Source organism: Heteronotia binoei, chromosome 8, assembly GCF_032191835.1.
Source record: "Heteronotia binoei isolate CCM8104 ecotype False Entrance Well chromosome 8, APGP_CSIRO_Hbin_v1, whole genome shotgun sequence".
Lineage (NCBI taxonomy): Eukaryota > Metazoa > Chordata > Lepidosauria > Squamata > Gekkonidae > Heteronotia > Heteronotia binoei.
The window spans coordinates 18343012-18364070 of NC_083230.1; the positions used below are offsets into that span (position 1 = coordinate 18343012).

Below are 21059 nucleotides of genomic sequence, written 5' to 3' on the forward strand. Positions count from 1 at the left end.
GGTTGTCTTACAGGCTCTGCCGAACTGTCTGAAATTCCACAGGGCCCTCACCTCCTCCGGAAGCTGGTTCCACCAACAGGGGGTTGCAATCGAAAAGGCCCTGTCCCTAGTTGTTTTCAGACGGGCCTCCTTTGGCCCAGGGATTGTAAGGAGGTTCTGAGACCCCAATCTCAGCACTCTCTGGGAAACATGTGGGGAGAGACGGTCCCTAAGGTAGGCAGGTCCTAGACCATAAAGGGCTTTAATTCGATATAAATCGAATGAAATAAAATAAAATACATTCTATACATTAGAATTTGGTGCTCACCCTTGATCCGAATACTTCTAACTTTCCACCTTAGGCTCTTCTTCCACAAGAACAAAGATTACCATATTTACTCACCTCCACCCACCAAGAATCCAACATGTTCTCCCTTATGAACCTACCCAACCACTGTGGTTGTCTTCCGATGTACAGTGTGCCCTCATGTTCTGAGGTTAGATGGGTGGAACCAGGGGACTTTTTGTAGAAAAATAGGTGGTGGAGCTCATCCAGGGATTGTTATGCAGCTGCACATACTATTCAATGGACAAGGAGGTGGAACACTCAGAAAGGTTCAGGAGTTTCACTCTTGTGAGCTCCCACTGCATCTGAGGCCTGGATGGAACAGAGCCTTCTTGATTATTGCACTGCAGCCAAGAGGCACTGCCTGACTTATGCAAGCACCTCAATAACCAATGGGGTTCCCTTGCTCAGACTGGAACCAGAGATTCTGTAAAAACAGGCCAAGTGAGAACCCTCCCTGCTCGTGGAAAAATCCAGCTAAGGCTCTCAAAATTGCAAAACAGTGTCCAGTTTCCTTCCCCCCATCCTGCAATGGAATGTCTGTATCCATGAGTTCTACCAGGTAAGTATGTCAGCTTCTAAAGTTCTGGCAATATGTGCCTACTCCTGTCTTGCTTCCCAATACTCCACCCTGATACCTATCGTGTTATCCTATGCTAATATGCAAATCCCTTGCACAAACCTCCTTTCCTTCCTGCCTCCAGAGTGCCAAGGTAAAATTAATCTCAAACGTTATACCATTACGGCTCTTCCGGACACCCAGCAGAGACCCATTGTCATCTTTTGTCTCAAACTGAGAATCTATTCAGGGTACCCAGGAAAGTCCATCTACGATAATTAACTCGATCGTATTCCTGGAGGGAGCACCAACCCTCCAAACAGTATAAAACATGAGCGCAAATTTGGCCCCGTCGTGCATTGCACCACATACCCTGTTACTCTATGTAATTGGGCTTTTTTGACGTCATGCTGGTTATGCATGATCACATCTCCATTTTTATATACAGACATCTTAACAGGTAAATATCACCTCTGTGAATTATCCCTCAGAGTCTCTATTCCTCACCCCTACCGTAATTTTCTTGAGCATATTTTTGACTGCTTTAAGTGTGATGGTATTGCTACGCATATTTTTCTAAGTAAAACATTTTAAACCATTTTAAATCCGGAGTCTTCTTTCTGATATCCGACCTTCATATTATTGGTGAGAGAACCCACTCGACATAGTTCTACCTATGGTCTATCTCTCGTTAGTTCCCCAAGCAAAAGAGTAGATTCAAACATTTCTAATAACAGTACCAAAACTCGGGAACTCTCCCTCCAAGTCGACTCACCTGTCCCAAGTTGTTGGCATCTTCTACCACCAGGTGAAGAGTCTTATTTCGTCTGGCATTCCCTCAGTGATCTTTCCCATCCTATGTTTTAATTGTTTTTGTGCATTTTAAGTTGTGTTTTTAATGTGTTTGCTTTCGTTGGTTTTTAATGCTAGCCTTTTAGGGGCCTTGATGAGGGCAAGAAGTTGGGTTATGAATTTTATAAATAAAATAATTTAAGACACCTTCCAAGGTAAGCCAGGCAACTTGCATGATGTCTTTCTACTAATCTTTAACTTTCCTTTCTAGCACCCTCCCTGCCCAACTTCACTGCTCCCTCTCATACATCGTAACTCACAGCTCAACCCTACTGAGAAAAGCGGCGCTTGTCAGCTGCTACATTATTTACCAGCTAATGAGCAGAGTATCTCTCTCATCAATTGTGAGGCCACACAAAGGCTTCCCTCTGTCCCTGTACCTCTGTAGGCCCTTCCCTTCAGTTGCCTCAGAACAGATTAATTTCATTCCTTCTCACCCAACCAAAGGAAAGCATTTCCATACATCAGGCAACTGGATGGTGGGGACTGTGTTTCTAGACTCATCAGCTGACAGAAGCACTGGCCTCTCTTCCTCTATGCTTTCAATAACTCCATCACAAAAGATAGGTGAGTGCATGAAGAGCTTAACAGAAGCCATGTTGGATCAGGCCAATGGCCCATCCAGCAACATTCTGTCACACAGTGGCCAAAACAACCACCAGGTGCCATCAGGAGGTCCATCAGTGGGGCCAGAAGTGCAGCAGCCCTTCCAGCATGCTGGACCCAGCTAATGGAAGGCACACCCTCTTCCCTCTCTCTAAAGACCATGGGAGAGGCAACCCCAACTCAACCAAGGTCACTACTCTTAGAATGGGGGCAACTTTACATACTGATAAATTTGTATGCCAGGTAAAGATGACCTCCCACACTTTTAAAGCCCCCCACATTTAAAGAAAAGTCTTGTTTTCAATCTCTCTCGGCTTGGCTTCGCGAACGAAGTTTTAAGAAGGGTGCAATAGTCCACGTCTGCTGCAGGCTCGCTGGTGGCTGACAAGACCAATGCGGGACAGGCAGGTCCGGCCACAGTGGCTGCAGGGAAAAGTCTGATTTAGGGTTGGTGCTGTAGCAGTGCGATTCTTCCTCAATCTCCTTTTGTCCCCAAGACTATATTTTCAATATAGTATGTATAAACAGCACACCAGCTATGACAGAGATGCAGAATGGTGTCTTCAGTTAATACTGATGTTGGAGCAAAGGTAAATACAAGAAACTTTCACAGCATAGTTCTCAGTAGGGATAGGTATGAACCTAAAAAGGGTGGTTCAGGACAGCCCATGAACCAAACTGCAAACTGAACTCACCCAAATGGGTGGGGACCACTGTGGAAGGGACTTCCCTTCCATTCTTCTCCCAGCTGCAGTCTACCGGGGCCAGGAGAAGAAAAAAGGGGGGAGGATTACCCGAGAAAGGACTTCCTTTCCCTTTCTCCTGGTCATGGCTTGCTGCAGCTGGGAAAAAGGAGGTGTGGATTGCCTAGGAAGGGTTAAATGGCTGCCAGTCACTTAAACCTAACAGCTGACCAATGGACCCGTGATCCATTTAACCCTTCAGTTTTACTCCCCCGCCCCCGAGAGGGAAGCAGCAGAACCAAACTGGCCAAAAGAGTAAATTATCCAGGAAGGTGCCTTCCCCGAACATTGGTCCACAAACTCCAGACTGGCCTAAGTTCATGCCAAATTTTGGCATGTGAATGAGTTCATGCCAACTGTAGTTCTCAGTGCTAAATATATATATGATCCACCCTAAACATACCAACTTCTACCATGACTATGAAAATCAAATATGCAAGAGGCAAACACTATTGCTCATTTTTAATTAAGATCAACATGCACATTCACCATGAAACTCCCAAAAGTTTTAAACTTTTGTCCAACCATGATTGTATCAGACTCTACATTTAAATCTTGTAAACCAATCAGCAGTGTCTTTGGCCTGATTATACTGGTCTCCTTCTCTGATCTTACAAAAGGGACTCTGAAATACTCATATTTGTGTGAACAGTTCTATATACAACAATGCACAAACTGATTGCAACTTCTGTAATTTTCTCATTTGTTCCTAGAGATCATGAATATTGCTTTATGTCTCAAAGTTTCAGCTCATTTTTACACATTGGGTATAAATTCAAAATATAGCCTAATGTACAAGTTTGTATTAATCCCATCATATAAACTGTCCTTTTCAATCTCCATTTTAAGAATTAGAGCTAGAAAGGCCATTCTAGACCTCAGGCAGAACTTTTAAGGGGCCAAATGCATGACAAAAGTATCACTTGAGAAAGGAATTTTATTTCAAGTTTCTAAAGGGGGTATTACAAACCATAGAGAATAAAAACATTAGAAACTATTCCAAAATTGGCTATAGCTTTAAAATAAAAATCCAAGCAGGTTTTACAATGAAGAATGCTATTCAATTAAATTTTTTTAAAAAGATTTAAAAGTACTGACTTTGCCATATTTTGCTAACCCATTATAAAAAAGCTGGGCATAAATATTTCGTGCATTCATATGCATTATTTGGTGTTGCATATTATATACCTTGGTACAGTATTTAAGATATCACTGAAGAGATCGATGCAGTGCACTTATAAATAATGTAGTCATTATAAATCACATTGAAAACATACCTTGTCATTTCATGTTACAAATTCAGTATTCCAGTGAACATAGAAATAAAATAGCTACAACAATCAATATTTTGACTTTATTTTTTTAATATAAAAATGTTATTACTGCAAACCCACCCTACCATTTTTCTTCCCTAAATGTAATGCTTTTACTTCTTTGAAATAAAAATAAAGTACTAATTCTATATACATCACATGTACCATACAAAAATGTATCCAAAGTTTCTATTGCTACCAAAGTGTTCTAAAATTAAAAGTTACATAAATCCCCTCATTGGAAACAAAGATTACAAGTTACAAAAGAAGTCAAAATTACACACAACCCATCAAATTATTTTGTACAACCATTTCCAAGACAGCTTCCCCCCCCCCCAAAGCAAATTGTCTTTATGTGCCTGTATAAAAATGTATATCAATATACTTTCTCATTTATTTTTTCTTTATAAAGCAAATTAATACATTTTCTACAATAAATATAACACAGGGAGGCACATAAAATCTAGGGGAGATAGATGGAATATGGTTTCTCAAGAAATAATATACTCGTAGGCTTTAAACCTATTTTATGTAAAACACAACAGAATTTCTAAACTGATATTTTGGGCAACAATGGAGTGTTTTTTTGGTGATTTTTCAAGTGATGTACAGAGCATAATTTTTTACTTCCATTATCTTTCTCACAAAGTATCCCCCTCCCCACCCCCCAAAAAAACCCCAAGGTGGTGCTAAAGATTTATTTCTCTCTTAAAATAAACATTTGTTGTTGTAAATTTACACCTTAACTCTGGGGTACTTTGTGCAAAGAGTAATGATTTATGCAAAAAACAAACATTCAGAGGTCTTATTAAAAAGCTACAGATCACAAAAAAAAACAATACATAAGCAGCACCATATCATATGATTTAGGCAAACTTATTTGATGTTACTTTAATTCTCGGCACCTAAGCTGGAAGGTGGTGCTAAAGACTTATTTCTCAAAATGCAGAAAGAAAAGGAAGCAAGAATCTTATCCCTTTCCCAGCCAAACGAAAGAAATAAAAATGCTGTCTGTAAAATCAGAATAAGTTAAGAGATGAATATACATATATGTACACTTTATGAACACTATGAACAAGTTATTTTAGTGGAAAATTCTCCAAATGGTAACACAATAACAAAAATCAGTATGACAATGGTGATTCTGAAGAACTGCTCAACCAGTTAGTTACGTTGGTGGAACTCTGCCACTGGATCAATGATTACAAATTTGCATCTTCGGTACATTCTTGGAGACAGAGGTTAACCTGTAGGTTTCTATACTGGGGGGGATTCTTGTGCCTTGGATGCACCCTAGTCAATATCACTGAAGTCACTGACAGGTTCACCATGAACTCTACTCAGATGGTTCATAGCACGATCAAAAGCAACTCTTACAGCTTTGCGAATACTTGAGTTCCGACCTTCCATCATTTTTAACTTGTCTATTGTTTCATCAATCCCAAGTGGAATCATTTTTGATTTTGGAAGCCACTGCCTATAATTGACAGAATAAATTAATCATTACACCGCGTTTTAAGAACCCTGAGCTAAATATTTAATGTTCCGTGCAAAAATTATATTTAAAGTTCTCTGTATCTGCTTTCCATTTTAAAAACATTCAAGACAGTCTATAATAGACATAATTAGAAACACGCTTTTTAAAAAAAAACATGAAAAACAGCATAAAAGTATCAGTATCTGCAGAAAACATCAAGGACTATTAAAAAGCCTTAGCCTGCTATCTGAATCTGTGCAATACCGCTGTCCAGCAGGCTTCAACAGGAAGAACAGTAAAGTCCCTGCTTCGTGCACTTAGACCAGGGGTGTCAAACTCATTTGTTATGAGGGCTGGATCGTGTGTGTGTTCCTATTTAAGATTAGGTAGCAGAAATATAAACTTCCTTAAGGACACAAACACAATTAAAGAATGAAACATGTTTAAAACATTAGCCCTCGTTGGTCTTAAAGGTGCTTTCTTCATAGCTCTGGCTTGTTTTTTCCCTCCTTCTCCACGGGACCAGGAGGGGGGAGGAGCCTCAACCAATAGAAGGAAAAGTGGCTTGGCTCAATAGCTCTGCTGTATGATTGACAGAGCCTGGAAAAGCAAGCTCTCCCTCCCCCTTTCCTCTCCAAAGGAGGAGCCTCAGCCAATCGAGAAAATAGAGGATTTGCACTGTAGCTCCTGTGCAATTGAGCAAGCCTGGCAAAGCAAGCTGTGATGAAGGAGGAAGCAAGAGAGAAGGAAGCAGATGACAGCCAGTTGCTTGAGGGCCTGATAGGAGCCCTCTGGTGGCCTGATTTGGTGGAGCTCTCTGGTGGCCATGTTTAACACCCCTGACTTAGACCTTTTCCCTGTGGATGTAGAGCAGTCTCATCTACAGTACTCAAGAAGGCACTCTATAAGATAAACCAAGCCTCAGCTGCTCAGTCCTTCATTAAGTAAGAGTCATAAGCATGAATTGTGCCTGGAAGCAAATCAGCAGCTAATACAGCTGACCAAGAGCAAGATTTTAAGCAATTACTCCCTTTATTTATCAATGACTAGAGGACAGGTAGTAAAGTTCTGGACCAGCTATAACTCGAACACTCTATGAACCAAAGTCTCACATACACATCACTCCTCAGTATTTGATTCACAAGGTTTATCAAATAACCATATAAATGGTCATGGTAAGATCCTTGTTCAACACAGAGTCACGATGTCAAAGACAAAAGGACCTACAGAACCAGGATGTGAACCAGCTCTATCGAGGAAATTGTGATTCCATCCAGACTACGCAACCATACCTACCAGGTATCGTAAGAACGGCCTACCATCTAACATCTAGAAATGATGCCAAAATATAGTTATGTCAAATTTCTCAGCTAAAAAAAAATTAAGAAGCACACTTGGTAGCAGCTCCTTTGCCTATTGCTTTGTAACTGTGGCCATTTTTAAAAAATTGCCTTTCATATAGAAGCCAGGTATTTTTCTGCAGGGAACACCGCGCAAGATTTCAGACAATTAAAATCCTCGACAATAAAAGCTGTATGCCTGAAGGGCAAAGTCAGAGATGGAGAAATCAGCATTTCAGTAACTGGGACATTTGTGCTCTTTTGTCATGTTTTATTTGGATCCAACAACAATATAAAAAACTTTACTTGCATATTCCAGAAATATCTCTGTATCTAATTCTGAACAATGGCCATCGAATGTGCAATTTTTCTACATACGGAACATTTTGAAGACACCCCCTTCTCCACCCCCCCCCCCAAAAAAACCTACAGCAAATATCAACCAAGATCCTGCAAAATCTCACAAGACAAATTCTCGACTGGCTGCCTAGCAACTGAAGCACTGAGGCCTTGACAATCCTGACATGATTACAGATTTGGAGGAAAACAGTAGCGGGAGGGGAGGGGGGGTGTATGTAGATCCTCAGCTTGTCAGATCTAGTTCTTGTTAAAGAACAAATTTTGACATGACAAACATTTCAATACATAGTCTTCAGTGTAAAACTGGACTTCCAACGTGTGTACTCTCTAACAGGCTTACGTACTTTTGAAGTTTTAGGTTCTGTATCTCCGCTTCTCTCACCAGTTCTGTTCTACAGTTTTTGCCAAGGTCCACCCCTAAACATGATAGGGAGCTGTAAAACTCAAGTTCCATACATTCTCCACTGCATCTTCCTGAATTCCTAATGGTCACCTATAAATTCCATTATACGTAAAATGTCGATTCAAGGGAAAGATACGTACCAGCTTCTTTTATTATCAAAAAATAAAACCAAGAAAAGCTTCTCATCAGATTTGGTCTGCATTTGTTCTCCAATTTTCAACACATCGAGGGGTGGCACAGGTATTGTAACACCGTTGTGATGACCAGCAACACGAGGCATTTTAGGATCAATTATCTATAAAATAAAATAAAAATACTATTGTAAATGACTAACCCGTGTTCTTAAGGATCCACTTTTACAAATAAATCCCAATGCATATCCATAACAAGTATACACTAATGTAGACCTGATTCCAACAGTGTAGAAACAGCTTCCACATGACTTAGGTAGTTACAATCCATAATGTGGTGTAATGTGGTTACCTTTTACACTGAAAGTTCTAAATCCAGCCTCAGTTTCTATATTAGGCCTTAAAATGAGCAAGTGGGGCCAATCCTTACCACTATTTGAAAGAATCTGAATATATTATAAAGCCTTAACATGCTATGCATAAATGCCTCATGCCACCAACTGGAGATGGCCAGATTTCCAAATCAGGTTTATTTCACTGCACAATGAAGCAGCCATGCATTCCTGTATTTTACTCTAGTGTAAAGTCCCCAACCCTTCGGAGCCTGCAAGCATCTTTGGAATTCTGGCACAACAATAAAATGGCCATCACAGAAGGTGGAGCCAACCACAAAAAGTGAAGTTGCACTTAAATCTAGTATTAATTTGTCAATGAATCAAGTGGAAACTCTGTGTAACAGGATGCCTTTTAATTTCCAGTGGCCAACCCAGAAGCAATTTAAAGCTATATATTGAGAGGAGATACTTCTAATATTGGAAACACAGCATACATTTGGAGTGTCTTCTTTTGGAGGCTTAATTTGGAAATATTGCTTATACACTGATTACTCACCAGTGCTGGATATGAGGGATAGCCACTGCATTTGGCCCACACAACTTTTAGAGGCTCAAGTACAGAATTGGAAGTCTCAGTTGAAATCCACATGCTGCTGTGTCCAACTTCTAAAAGAAATGCATAAGTTATTTTAGAACTTAATTACATGCTCAGACTAATTCAAAGACTACCTTGGCAGTATGGTATTTACTTACAATGCAAACTATGTGAATACCAGAATAGAACATTTGCATGCAGCAGGTAATATATGATTACAGCAATTTTATCTCGCTGCCCCCCCCACTCTAACAGTTAAAATAATCCCGACCTTTTCTGAACTGCTTCATTTAATATTCCATAGAAAAGTCTGAGTGAAATAATCTTATCGTATTCCATTCCTTAAGCAAGAGTTCACAAAAGTACATTCTAGAAGACTAAACATGCTCAGTTTGTGTTCTTAATTGACCTAATCTCTGTACTTTTACTGGCTATGTACTAGACAGCCTTTCAATATTCACAGAGTTCACGATTCATATTAGCTAGGAAGCATGACAAGCTAGGAATGACATAGCTGGGAGGAAAAATGTAAGATAAAGTTTGCAAAAAACGCTGTAATGAATGTTGAAAAGAAGATGTATAACAGAATGCACTTGGAAAAGAGCAGCTTGATGGGAGAATGTGGTACACAGAAATTTTACCTCCCCTCCCCCCTCCCCGCATGCTGATAGTTCAGAAGAGAACTTAAGCAATGGGACACAATCATGGTTTTCAGAGTTTTATTGACTCAACTTTTTGAAATGTTTTATTTGGAATTTTATAGATTTGTATTGTTTTATCTGTTGTGCATCGCAAAGAGTCGGGCCTTGCCCAGGATGGGCAATTAAAGGTCCAAATAACAACGACAATAATGGGGAGAATGTAGGATACAAAAGGACCAACAGTCAAAAAAATGCAAACAAAATATGGACAAAAGTTGAAAGAGGCAACCAGCAGAGGTCTGAACACCTACAGCTTTCTTGTGGGTGTCTTCTACAGCTTCCCCTATGCTTTGGAATGTCTGTTTAGAGTGCCCCACTGGGGGGGACATACATGGCCACTGGACAAGGGTATTAAGGTAGCTGGCAAAACACAGCACTGGGTCCAGCAAACCTTTTACACCTCATCCTCAAAACTGAGTGGGCTCTTGACACATTCTATATGTAGCAACAGAGTCCAAGGCAGGGTTGGACACTCAGGATAAGGTGCAGCTTTCCCCAATGAGGAAGAACTGGATGGATTTCTCGGAGGTGGCTTAGAAACTCAGAAGAGCTTCTTAGAACTGAAGCTGACTGGTAGGCATGTCACCAGGCCTGATCTGAGGATGCAGCCGATGGTGCTGACACCACTGAGGAGCTGGTTTCTTACACTAACAGGGTGATATATCTGTGTTTCAGGGGCCTCTAAAGCCTCTTCCCATAACACTACTTTCAATCTGGCAGCCCTCTCATGTCAGGCCACAGAGGTGAACTGCTTGCAAGCATCACATGCACTGACATTACGAGATTCACCCAAACGTAACAGGCACAGGGAGTGACTGTCCATTTGCACCATACTTGGTACACTTTTTTAACAGGGTCATGGCCCAACAAACAAAGAATTCAATGAGAAACTACTAATATACTTTTGGGGGAGGGAGAACGAACCATTAGAAGAAAAGTTCTCTCTACCTCATGTAAGGCTTTCTGATGAAAAGAGAGTCCTCCTCAGAGGTCTCAGAAAACCTCAAAGGAGAAGAGGAGGGAGAAGCACATCCTACCTTCACAGCAGCAAAGGAAGGATTAAGAGAAGGAGCTTTCCCCCCTTTGCCTGCCAGTTTAGGGAGGACAGGGTTGCCACTAAAATTTTATTTTTCATTTCCCTGACCAACATTTGTCAATTTCCCTGACAAGGCTGGGGAGTGGGAGTAGGCCATGTAGGTGGCTGCCTAGGGCATGGTCTATGGGGTGCTGGTAGGCGCCCCCTCCCCACACTCCAGCTGGCCCGCTGAGTTTTTTCCTGGCCCAAGACTCAGGCAGAGGAAAGAGCCAGCTTGGCCTTGCTCCCAGACTGCTTTCCCCACACCGCCTCTTTACCCCACCCAAGATTTTCTTGTGCCGCGGGAAAGTCAATGGGGGCTTTGCACGGTGAGCTCCTCAAGAGGAGCCTGTTGCCATTAGGCCCCACTTGGCTTCCCTGCGCCATGGGGAGGTTGAGTGGGAGTGTGAGCATTTGCACAGAGGGCTCCCTCCAAGCTGGACTGGATGGCCCTGTGTGCATGGAGGGCTCCTCAAGAGCGGAGCCTTGCCAGGGGCTGCAAAAGCCCCAGCACCGACTCTGTCCCTGACCACCATTCAAATGTAACCACAAGTTAAAAAATGAATAGGTCATGTTGCATTAATGCAAGGCTTAATGAAATGTTCCACTCTACAACTACACAAGTCTCAACTGCAAAAATATTTGTCAAAGTAAGAAATTTAATATCAGCTTCTTTCAACATTAACTGCAGCAACATCTCTTTTGCAATTGCTCCAGTGATCACACCAAGATACAAACTTCAATTCAAGTAAACTCTGAATGCTAACAAGTAGGGACTTTCCAAAGCTGAGGAAATTTCACTTTCACATTCTGGTTCCAGAAAGTGTAATGAGCAGATCAGCAGCAAGAAAGGAGCTGGAGTTTTTGCAATCTAAAGAAGCAGACAACCCTCATGTGCAATCTTTATACATGGGAGAAGTCAGGAAAGAGGGTGAGAAAGCTGGAACTCTGTAAACTTCAGCAGGAACAATCAATCACATTTGCAAAATGTACTTTGCATGGTGCGGAGTAGAAAGTGCTAGCTGTCTGTGAAATGCAACAGCAGTAAAACTAATTTGCAACTCTGTGCTGGGTTTAGCAGGAGACAAAACATCCATTCCATACACAAGCATGACCCAAACACATGCTTATCTTTATATGTGAATTAAATGCAGTACTAGAAGGTAGGGATGAAAAGAGTTAAATGTTTAAAGTTTGTCTACTGCTAAATGTTTAAACTAGCCTTGCTTTGCAAATGCTACAGGCAGTCCTTGGAAATCATACAGGGACAGAGCCAGCCCCATAGCTAGTAGCCATGAGGGGAGGGGGCTATGGGGGGCCCCTTTAAATCATGCAGGAGTCTGGTGACTGCTCCTGCCATAGGTCCCATGCTATTTGGACCCCACCAATCAGCTGGTTTGTGGGCCCTTTAAATGGCATGAGAGGGGCAGCAGCTGCTCCTAGGTGTCCCTCCCTCCCAATTTAAATTGCACAGGGCCAGCCTGGGGGTGAGGGAGCCCCCCAAAACTGTCAGGAGGACAGGCCCCGTGGGCCCCTGGTTAGCTACGGGCCTGGACAGCGCTCAACAAACGCATTAGGCTGGCTGCTGGGCGTGGAGCTGAGAAAAAGGTGGTGCTGAGAAAGGGCATCATTAAGTTTTACTTGTATTCTGCTGCTTCTCTATTCCAGATGCCACATGAACAGATCATGCTCTTGCAGCAACAGGTCAGATGCCCTTTCTGTTGCAAAAGTTGCTGCCCCTGCCACTTCTGCTGCAAAACTCTACTGTTTTGCAGTTGTTCTGCTAAGTGAATGTGGAGATCTCTGGACAGAGCCAGCTTTCAAAGGAATGAAAAACTGAGCTGTCTTAAGACCACTTGCGGGCTGAACGGTCTAGTGTGCTAAGGGTGTATGCCTTGACATTCTGACACCTGGGTGGTTGTGATATTTATGTCGTATTTGCAGCATCGGAACCAGAGATCATAGGCATGATAGCCACAAGGCTGATCCTGCACCTTTGTTTGTCGACAAGATACATCAATGCAATGACATCTGTTAGGATCTGAACAGTTTTGTTGTGGAAGACTGGGGAAAATGCATTGATGGATCTGTAAATCACAAGCCATTCCAACAGAATGATGTGGAGAACAGCTTCTTGAGGGGTCTAAAAATGGCTGAAGAGTCTCATGAGTAACAGATGAAAAACCCAACTAAGCATGTTGACACAAGGCAACAGCATTTGCCAGGGATATTGTCCTACAATTAGCTAATGGATGGGCTATGCTAAGCTCTTGCTTAGTAAACTGGAGGATGGTAAGATTACCTGGGGGGGGGCAGTAAGGGAGTGACACGGGGGCACTGAAGGTGGGCCCCTTCAATCACATTGTTCACTCTAGGCTGGAGTCCAGGGGAAAAGTTTTCTCCCTTGATCTTTTAAGCTTTATTGCTCTTATTGCTTTCAAAGTTTTTTGCTTTGGTCACATTTGTATTTATGATTCTTAGTGGTCACAAGATAGTCAGTTATTGGTAACTGCTACTGATTTTCTAATGCATTGATTACCATATATCCGTGGTAGATGAAGGTGTGTGTCTATGTGTATCAAATTAAGATTTTGAACATTTGCTGCTTTATACTGAAGTTTGTTGGCTGTTATAAGGCAACTTCGTTAGACTTTTACAACCTTTCTGACATTGTAGAGTTTTCTAAAGACACAATTGCTTTTCTCAGTGGTGAACTCAAAAGAGATCAGACATGACATTGCTCATTTATCAGAATTACTTGCAAAACTCTATGAAATGAATATACAGTTGCAAGGAAAAGAGGTCTCTTACGAAGGCCAACTCTATTAAAATGTAATACAGGCCACTGTAAACTATACCAATTTCTGAGCCTGTCTGAGCTAGAAGAGAAGGGTGAGATACAAGATGGTGATCTGCAAGTTTTTGGTGACCATTTGGATATGCTACATGATGGCATGTCTAAACAATCTGAGAATTTTCTTTTGATAAAAATTCCAGGTGGGGTGATAAATCCCGTGTTGTGACATCATACTTTACAGCCTTCTTGTGACATGCTTCACTATGGTGCTATTGTATTTATTATTACCATCATTTCTTCTTGGGCTGAAAAATTATTTTATTCTGTAAAAGGTGCCCTTCCTGCCTGTGACGTATCTTATTTTGCTCTACTGTTCTTGGGTTTGCTAATTTTATTGTATTGTTTTTAAATTTAAATTGTAGGGTTTTATTGTTGTTCAGTTTATGTTGTGATCCGCCCTGAGCCCATTATGGGAAAGGGTTGAATATAAGCCCACTAAATAAATAAATAAAAACAAACAATAAGGAAGTTGAAGTAGTAAAGGAAGAACTGAGGTACAAAATGGCACTGAGTTGAAGTCATATCAAGAGTTCTTGTTACATAAGGAAATTTCCGATCACTATTCTGAGCTATGGACAGTGATTAAGAAGCTGCTTATTGCATTTCCAACATCCTGTTTGGTGAACTGTAGTTAAGTGTGGTCATCCAACTTTCCTCCAAGCAAGGAAATTGACTCCAGATTACTAAACATGGTGATTTAAGACTTCTGCTAAATGACTTTAAACCAGACACTGGGAAACTGGTATCACTTCATCTAGCCAATACATCACATTCAGAATTTAATGGAACAGTGAAATAGTGACTAAATGTGATATCTATGACTCTTCACTGAATCAAGTAAATTAATTTTGTTGAATAAATTAAACTATAAAGTTTCAATTGGATTTTGAATAAATATGCAGTTATTTGTTACTGTTCTAAAATTTGAATAAATATGCTAACAAAACAATTTGTTATTGTTTTGAAAGGTACTGTTGTCTTCCTTGGTGAGTCATGCAAACCACTATGCTGAGTAATGCTTTTTATAGGGTAATGGGCATTGGGGATGAGTTCATGGAACCAGGGGGGCAATGGCCCCAAAAAAGTTCGGGAACCACTGATCTAAGGCATTAGTCATTGTCCCAGGGAAGGTGATCTAGTAGATCTTCTCTCAGAATTAGGTCCTCAAAACAGAACATGCATCTGTCATACAACAGAACATGCATTCTGCATACTGGCTATTTTAAGGCAAGCAGAAGCAAAGGAATAGAACTACATCTCAAGTTGTCCAAGGTACACCCTTCCCTACCTGTAGGTGAGGTGTTGATATTTTGCTTATTTTTACATTGGGCCACCTCCACAATGAAGTTGGTGGTAGGATGCATAAATAATAAGATATGTGACATCTATTATACCTTGCATACGCCTCTGAGATGTTTAGTAGAGGCTGGAGGAGAAGAGGCAACTTCTATAACATGCAGGAGGGCAGGCAGCATGGGCGTACCAATAGGGGTGTGTGATTCAGCTCCTGGTGAGCAAGTATCCATCAAAAGCAAAATGCTGGTAAAGGCATCTTGGACCAGAAATGATGTGGCTGATGGATGCCAAGGCTGTGATGGGGTTAGGAACATGTCTGATCTCAATGGGGTTGAAGAGAACATTAAGTAGAAGAGGCTCTTCAGTCCTGAAATGGTGAAAAGCAAGGGCTCATGCTGTGAAGCAAATGCTCAGACCCGAAACAAATAAATGGACTGTGGCCTAGTGGGTATCATAAGGGGCAGGATGATGGATTCCTAACAGCAGGCTTCAGATTCAGTGGAAGCTCACAGGAGCACAGCTCCTGAACCTTTCTGAGAGTTCCACCTCCTCCTTCTGAGAATTCCATCTCCTTGCTCATTGAATAGTATGTGCAGCTGCATAACCATCCCTAGATGAGCTCCACTACCTATTTTTCTACAAAACGACCCCTGCCTAACAGGCTGTGTATACCTCTCTGAGATGTAGCAGCAAAAAGATGGTGGCCAGAATGTGGTGTTGGCAGAAATACAATCCCAGTGTTTTGAGGGTGGGTAGTTACAGGAGACTCAATGTCTGTTTCTCAGTGAAAGAGAATGAACACAGTAGGACTAAGTTTAGGACTGAAGACAACTGTAGTAAGAACAGTCTCTGGGAGCCAATCTCGGAGGCCACTGATATGGTAAGCAGTAGACAGTGTTCCCAGAACTGTCCTAAATTTGGACCTCAGAGCAAGAGTCCACATATTGAACCTCCGGAGATTCCCTAACAGGTATTGGCAGCCACAAACAAAGTGCTTTGTAACTTCCAAAATGGGTACAGCAGAATCCACTGACAACTGCTCAGGGGCCATTGACAGCTTCGCTAAAGGAGGTAATGTTAGAGCTACTGTATGAATTATGGTTCTTACTCTTCTTCTTTGCCTCAATGGATAGGAGCTTTGACTTAGAAGAACACTTCAGGGATAAGTCGTTAGCAGCAGTCAAAACCAACACTGTACCCATGTTTGGGATGGACTCTGCCTGATGGGTCAATCTGGAGGTGGAGGCTAGGATCCACAGAAGTCAAGAAAGAATACTCAATTATCAAAGGATGAAGACAGGACAGGAATTCTTACAGGCTTGTTTAGTAAACTTAACAATGGTGGCAGGAATCAACACACTGAGATACAAGGGACATTCTGCATGAATGTTTTAGTGGGCAACTTTCCCTTGACAGAAACACAGAGCTTCAAGAAAGCCTTCTGTGCCATACAAAAAGAGAAAAAATGTAGGGGAAATCTAAGGAAACTTGCCCTCCAGTGCTATTCACGTTAGAAAAAAAAAGGGGGGGGGGAGTTGTGCTCAAAAGGAAAGATGAAATAAAAGAGGAGAGAAGACTATATTTCATCAGTGAAAAGCATCATTGTGAAAAAAGGTAAACTTTTTTCTTAATGTGTAGTTCTTTGGGATGTCTCCAACGTAGCAATGAAAGAAGTATGTGGAAAGTGCAACTCCAGTCTTTCTGAGCATATGTGTTGCTACCAGGTGCTTCTAATGGATGAAACTGTGCCAAAAACTCAGCCTTCTATCCTTCCGAGGTCGTACCCAGCTTGCTGGGGGGAAAGTGTAAAAGACTGGGGAAGGCAATGGCAAACCACTCCGTAAAAAAGTCTGCCGTGAAAACGTTGTGAAAGCAACGTCACCCCAGAGTGGGAAACGACTGGAGCTTGCACAGGGGACCTTTCCTTTCCTAGAAGCTTCTCCAAACCAATCCTGTGCATGGTCAAATGTCATTGTGACTGCACAGAGACCACAAATAGTCTAGTAAATCTATATTTTTTTTCAAGCTCACTGGCAATTTGCTTTATTGAGGTGGTCGATAAAAATAATACTTGCAACACCCACATCAAGTCCCACCCTGTGGAAGAAGCAAACCTGTAAGGTTTAAAATAAATAACTTATAAAAATGGAAACAAGAAGAATGGCTGTCCAAAGAGGAGTTTGGATGGAGAGGTGTGTGCATGCATGGGATGGTAGCTGGAGAGACACAAAGATCACAGGAAAGTTGCAAAATCTCTCCTTCAAAGGACAATGCCATAATACATCAGGACTCGCACAAATGGTTGAATTCCAGAAATCTGTTCTGATAAAAAGTATTTTCCTCAAGTGGAAGGAGCTTTCTTATGTTACAAGACAGTTTCAGGTGGGTAGTTGTTAGCCATGTTAGACTGCTGAGTTCTAAAACAAAACAAATGCTGAGTTCTCTAACACTAAGTCTAACAATTCTTCCCCCCAAGATATAAGCTTCCATGAGGCAAAACTCATTTCCTCAGAATCGTCTAATGAAATGAGATTGGGTCACAAATGCTTGCACCCTGGAAAATTCTATTGGCCTTTAAAGTGTTGTTGAAATCAAATAATGTTGCTAGCTCTTCCATGAGGAAAAGTCCTAATGGAATGGATCCAGGTACCTGGCCCCCACATAATTAATCTTTTTTTTTTTTTAAAATCTTGCTCTTTCTCCAGATAGCTCAGGACAGCATACATAGTTCTCTCCCTTTTCTATTTTATCTTCAAAACAACCCTATGAGCTAAATTAGGTTGAGAAAGAATGACCACCCAGTGATCTTTCTGTAATCTGAACTGTCAAATCCTAAACAGACATTCTAACCACACTGGCTTTCAAATGGGCTTCCATTTAGTTAGGTACACATGCCTTTGAAAGATACAATTCTTTTGTTTCCAAAGAACAGGCAAAAAGCCCTTGAGATTGCCATCTCTGGATTCTATGCATTTATCCTGTGTGTTGATAAAAGTGTCAGTTACCAGCTGCAATTCTTGCCGCTTTTGCGTAGTTTCCATTTTCAATGCATGATATCAACTCACTTCTGTCTTCTAACGTGTGTCTTCGTATAAGCGCTGGCTTGCCTTTTCCACATTTTGGCAGGCTAAAACTACAAGCATTTGAAGAGTTACTAGAAAAATAATAAGGATCATTAGTTTTGCTTGCAAATACATAACATTTTAATTCTGTATGGAAGGTTACAAATATGGCAATTTAACTATCAGATTTATTACATGGTTACTGACGATTTTAGTTAGGTTGCTCATCTATCCTTTGTATATGTCAGACTGAATGGATGAAGCAACATTGCATCCATTCTGCAGCTGGATTTTTTTTTTCCAGGTTTGTAAATCCTTGTTTAATTTAGACATTTTACTCCAGTTTTAGCCAGCATATCCAGTGCTCCAGTTTAAATTTTTACTCAGACTAAAAATAACACGCTTTTACCTTGAGTTACACAAAAGGCTATTACTTGAAGATATACTAGATTCAGATGCACAACGGCGACGAGGTTCTACTTTTCTTCCTGGTGTGTCATCTAACTCTGAGTCTTTACTGCCATCTCCAAAACCATTTGAAAGGCCTGTCCAGTTAAGAAAGAAATACGCATGATTTGGAAGTGCATTATATTTTCACACACTGTTCAATATGCACAGAGCCTCTCAATACAACTGAAACATGCGCAAGAGGAAAGAGAAACTATGAAGAGAAACATAAATGTGTGGACACCAGTGAAGAAACTAAGTCAAGGAAGAACTGGAGATCACAGGACAAATTAAAAAGTACCGTTGATAAAAAGTACATTTAGAACAAAGTCCAATAGAATACACAAAATCAACTAAAATCTCATTACAACAAATATTATGGCTTCGAAAACTTGCCTGCTACAACTGCAACAGTACAGTTACTTTACATAGCATGCAAACCACAAGAATCGTGACAATGCGCATTCTACAGAATAGTCAGAACAAAATGAAAAAAATGCTATCCTCAACCACTCGGCCTTTATGTAAATCGTCTCAAGAGATAAAAGGGCACACTGTGTCCCCATTAGCTTGCCAGAAGCTTCTGAAGGCATACACAGCACTGCACGTAAGCCAATGAGCCACCACTATTGAACAAATCCAAACCATCGTGTCACTTACAGCAATCAGAACTGTTGAGTTGACTTCATTTTAACCTTGACATTTATTTTTTTTTAAATTGAGAAGGAAACATTTTAGACAAGAGTTGGTTACCGATCAAGACTGAGGCCATCCGTATTGCTGTACGCATGAACCTGAATGAATGCTCTTCTTTTTTTCCTCTTTAAGAAATGGTGAATAGTGGAAGCATAGAATTATGTATCTTTGGGCATCTTAAAGGAGATACTGTTAATATATCATTTCTAAAAAGCTAAGCTTGTTGCGAGAAATACCAGTCACTATAGGGCTAATCAAGCTATGTTCAGACCATATATTAAGTCAATCTGAGCTACAAGTAGGCTATACATCTGTGGTAATAAAATCCAGAGACACTACATCCTAGAACTACACACAGCACACATAAATCCTAGGAATGACTTCCCCTATACCAATATTCTGATGGAAGGAAAAATGTTCATATAGCATGGAAAAATGAAGTCCCCCCATTATATGAGGTATATACAGTTGTGAACAGCAGACACTGGAGTATTCTTAGGTACAAAAATCGTGACAAGGGAAGCTATAACAGATAGTTTGTGATATATTAGTGCAAAAGTCTCCTTTGAAATCTCCATGTCACTTCTGATTTGAACAGTTTTAAAGTTCACAGTTGTGCATACAACCATTATGGGAATATAATGCCTAAGCAAAATGGTTCCATGAGTCAGAAGAGCGAGCCCAGACATTTTAGTGAAAAGCTTGTTACTGGACATTAGCAATAAAAGGACTAAAACCTGTGAATAAAAATTCCTTGCCAAACAGAAATGACATTTAAAATAATTAACCATTACATAGTTAACACATTCACAATAAAATTTAATAAGTTAGGTGATTTTAGCCATGGTGAAGGAGATCAGGCACTAGTCTCTAGAAGGCTAGGAAACTGGATGCCTGGCATGCCTGATCTTTAGTGATCAGTATGCCATCTACTGAACACCTTTGTTAGCTGCACAGCAAAAATTGTAATATTTTAAAACAAAACAACACTTTTATGCACACTTCATTTAAACCCACTCCCAGCTGAAGCTTCATTCCCTATATTTCCCCAGTACTCCAAGACTTAACAGTTCTGTGGAGATGCAGAAATACATGCATAAACACATACTGTTTAAATACACAAAAATGAAAACCTAACTGCCAGCAATATGCTGTGAACAATAGTCCAATGTAACACTGTCTACAGAATAATTATCAACACAGTGATTCACAGAAGAACACAGGGAATGGTGAATGGAAGTGTTTAATAGCTAACAACATTTTGAGCAACTGTAGGGTCTTCAGAGACTGTGCTGTTGAGGAAAAGAGAAAACCACAAAACTTTACCTCAATCTGTCCCACATTCTGGCACAATGACCGAGCCCTAAGAATGGTTCATATTCTATTTTCAAAGGCTCATTAACTTCCAGTTTCTGTGCTTCTTCCTAGTGCAACCCCATAAACCGTCATAATATCCAAACCAGCACCCTATGATCAGAACTTTCACTACAAACCAAAAATTAGGAATCATAGCTGATTTGGAGGAGTGACATTAACCACAGCTTGTCAATTTAAGCCTTCACAGCCAACTATGGTTATGTTCAAAAGCAACTTGAAAGGCGTCACACAAAAAGAAGCAAGGAGAACAGTCACATACTCATGCCAAACCTCCACAGCCTTGGTTTTTAGATGACTATTTAAATCAAGCCTCTAAGATATAAATGCTCACTTGTCTATTAATATGTCCTCCACAACAACTTTACATGGTTATACGTATATCATAAAAGAACAAGCTTGAGGATCTGGGTTTTTGTGAAATTGCTTTCTCCCCTTTCATCCTGGTGTGCTAAATAGTAATTTTTGCTTATGTGGCAAACTATATTTTGTCATTATAATCAAGCCAGTAA

At 40.7% G+C, this 21059-nt stretch overlaps 1 protein-coding gene across 8 annotated transcripts in view; it reads right to left on the reverse strand.

The window, feature by feature from the left end:
• Positions 1-4004: 4004 nt before the first annotated feature.
• Positions 4005-21059, reverse strand: part of BRD1 (bromodomain containing 1) — a 67441-nt gene continuing 50386 nt past the window's right edge. For 3 of the 8 annotated variants that reach the window (XM_060244776.1, XM_060244781.1, XM_060244777.1), the window contains exons 9-13: positions 18440-18575; positions 17974-18122; positions 9001-9110; positions 8119-8273; positions 4005-5875 (exon numbers count right to left, since the gene is read on the reverse strand). In XM_060244776.1, coding sequence (XP_060100759.1) covers positions 5692-5875; positions 8119-8273; positions 9001-9110; positions 17974-18122; positions 18440-18575 — 734 coding nt within the window. In that variant the 3' untranslated portion in view covers positions 4005-5691. Of the gene's footprint in view, positions 5876-8118; positions 8274-9000; positions 9111-17973; positions 18123-18433; positions 18576-21059 lie in introns of those variants that run through there. The other 5 variants (XM_060244782.1, XM_060244778.1, XM_060244780.1 and 2 more) reach the window with 4 other exon arrangements.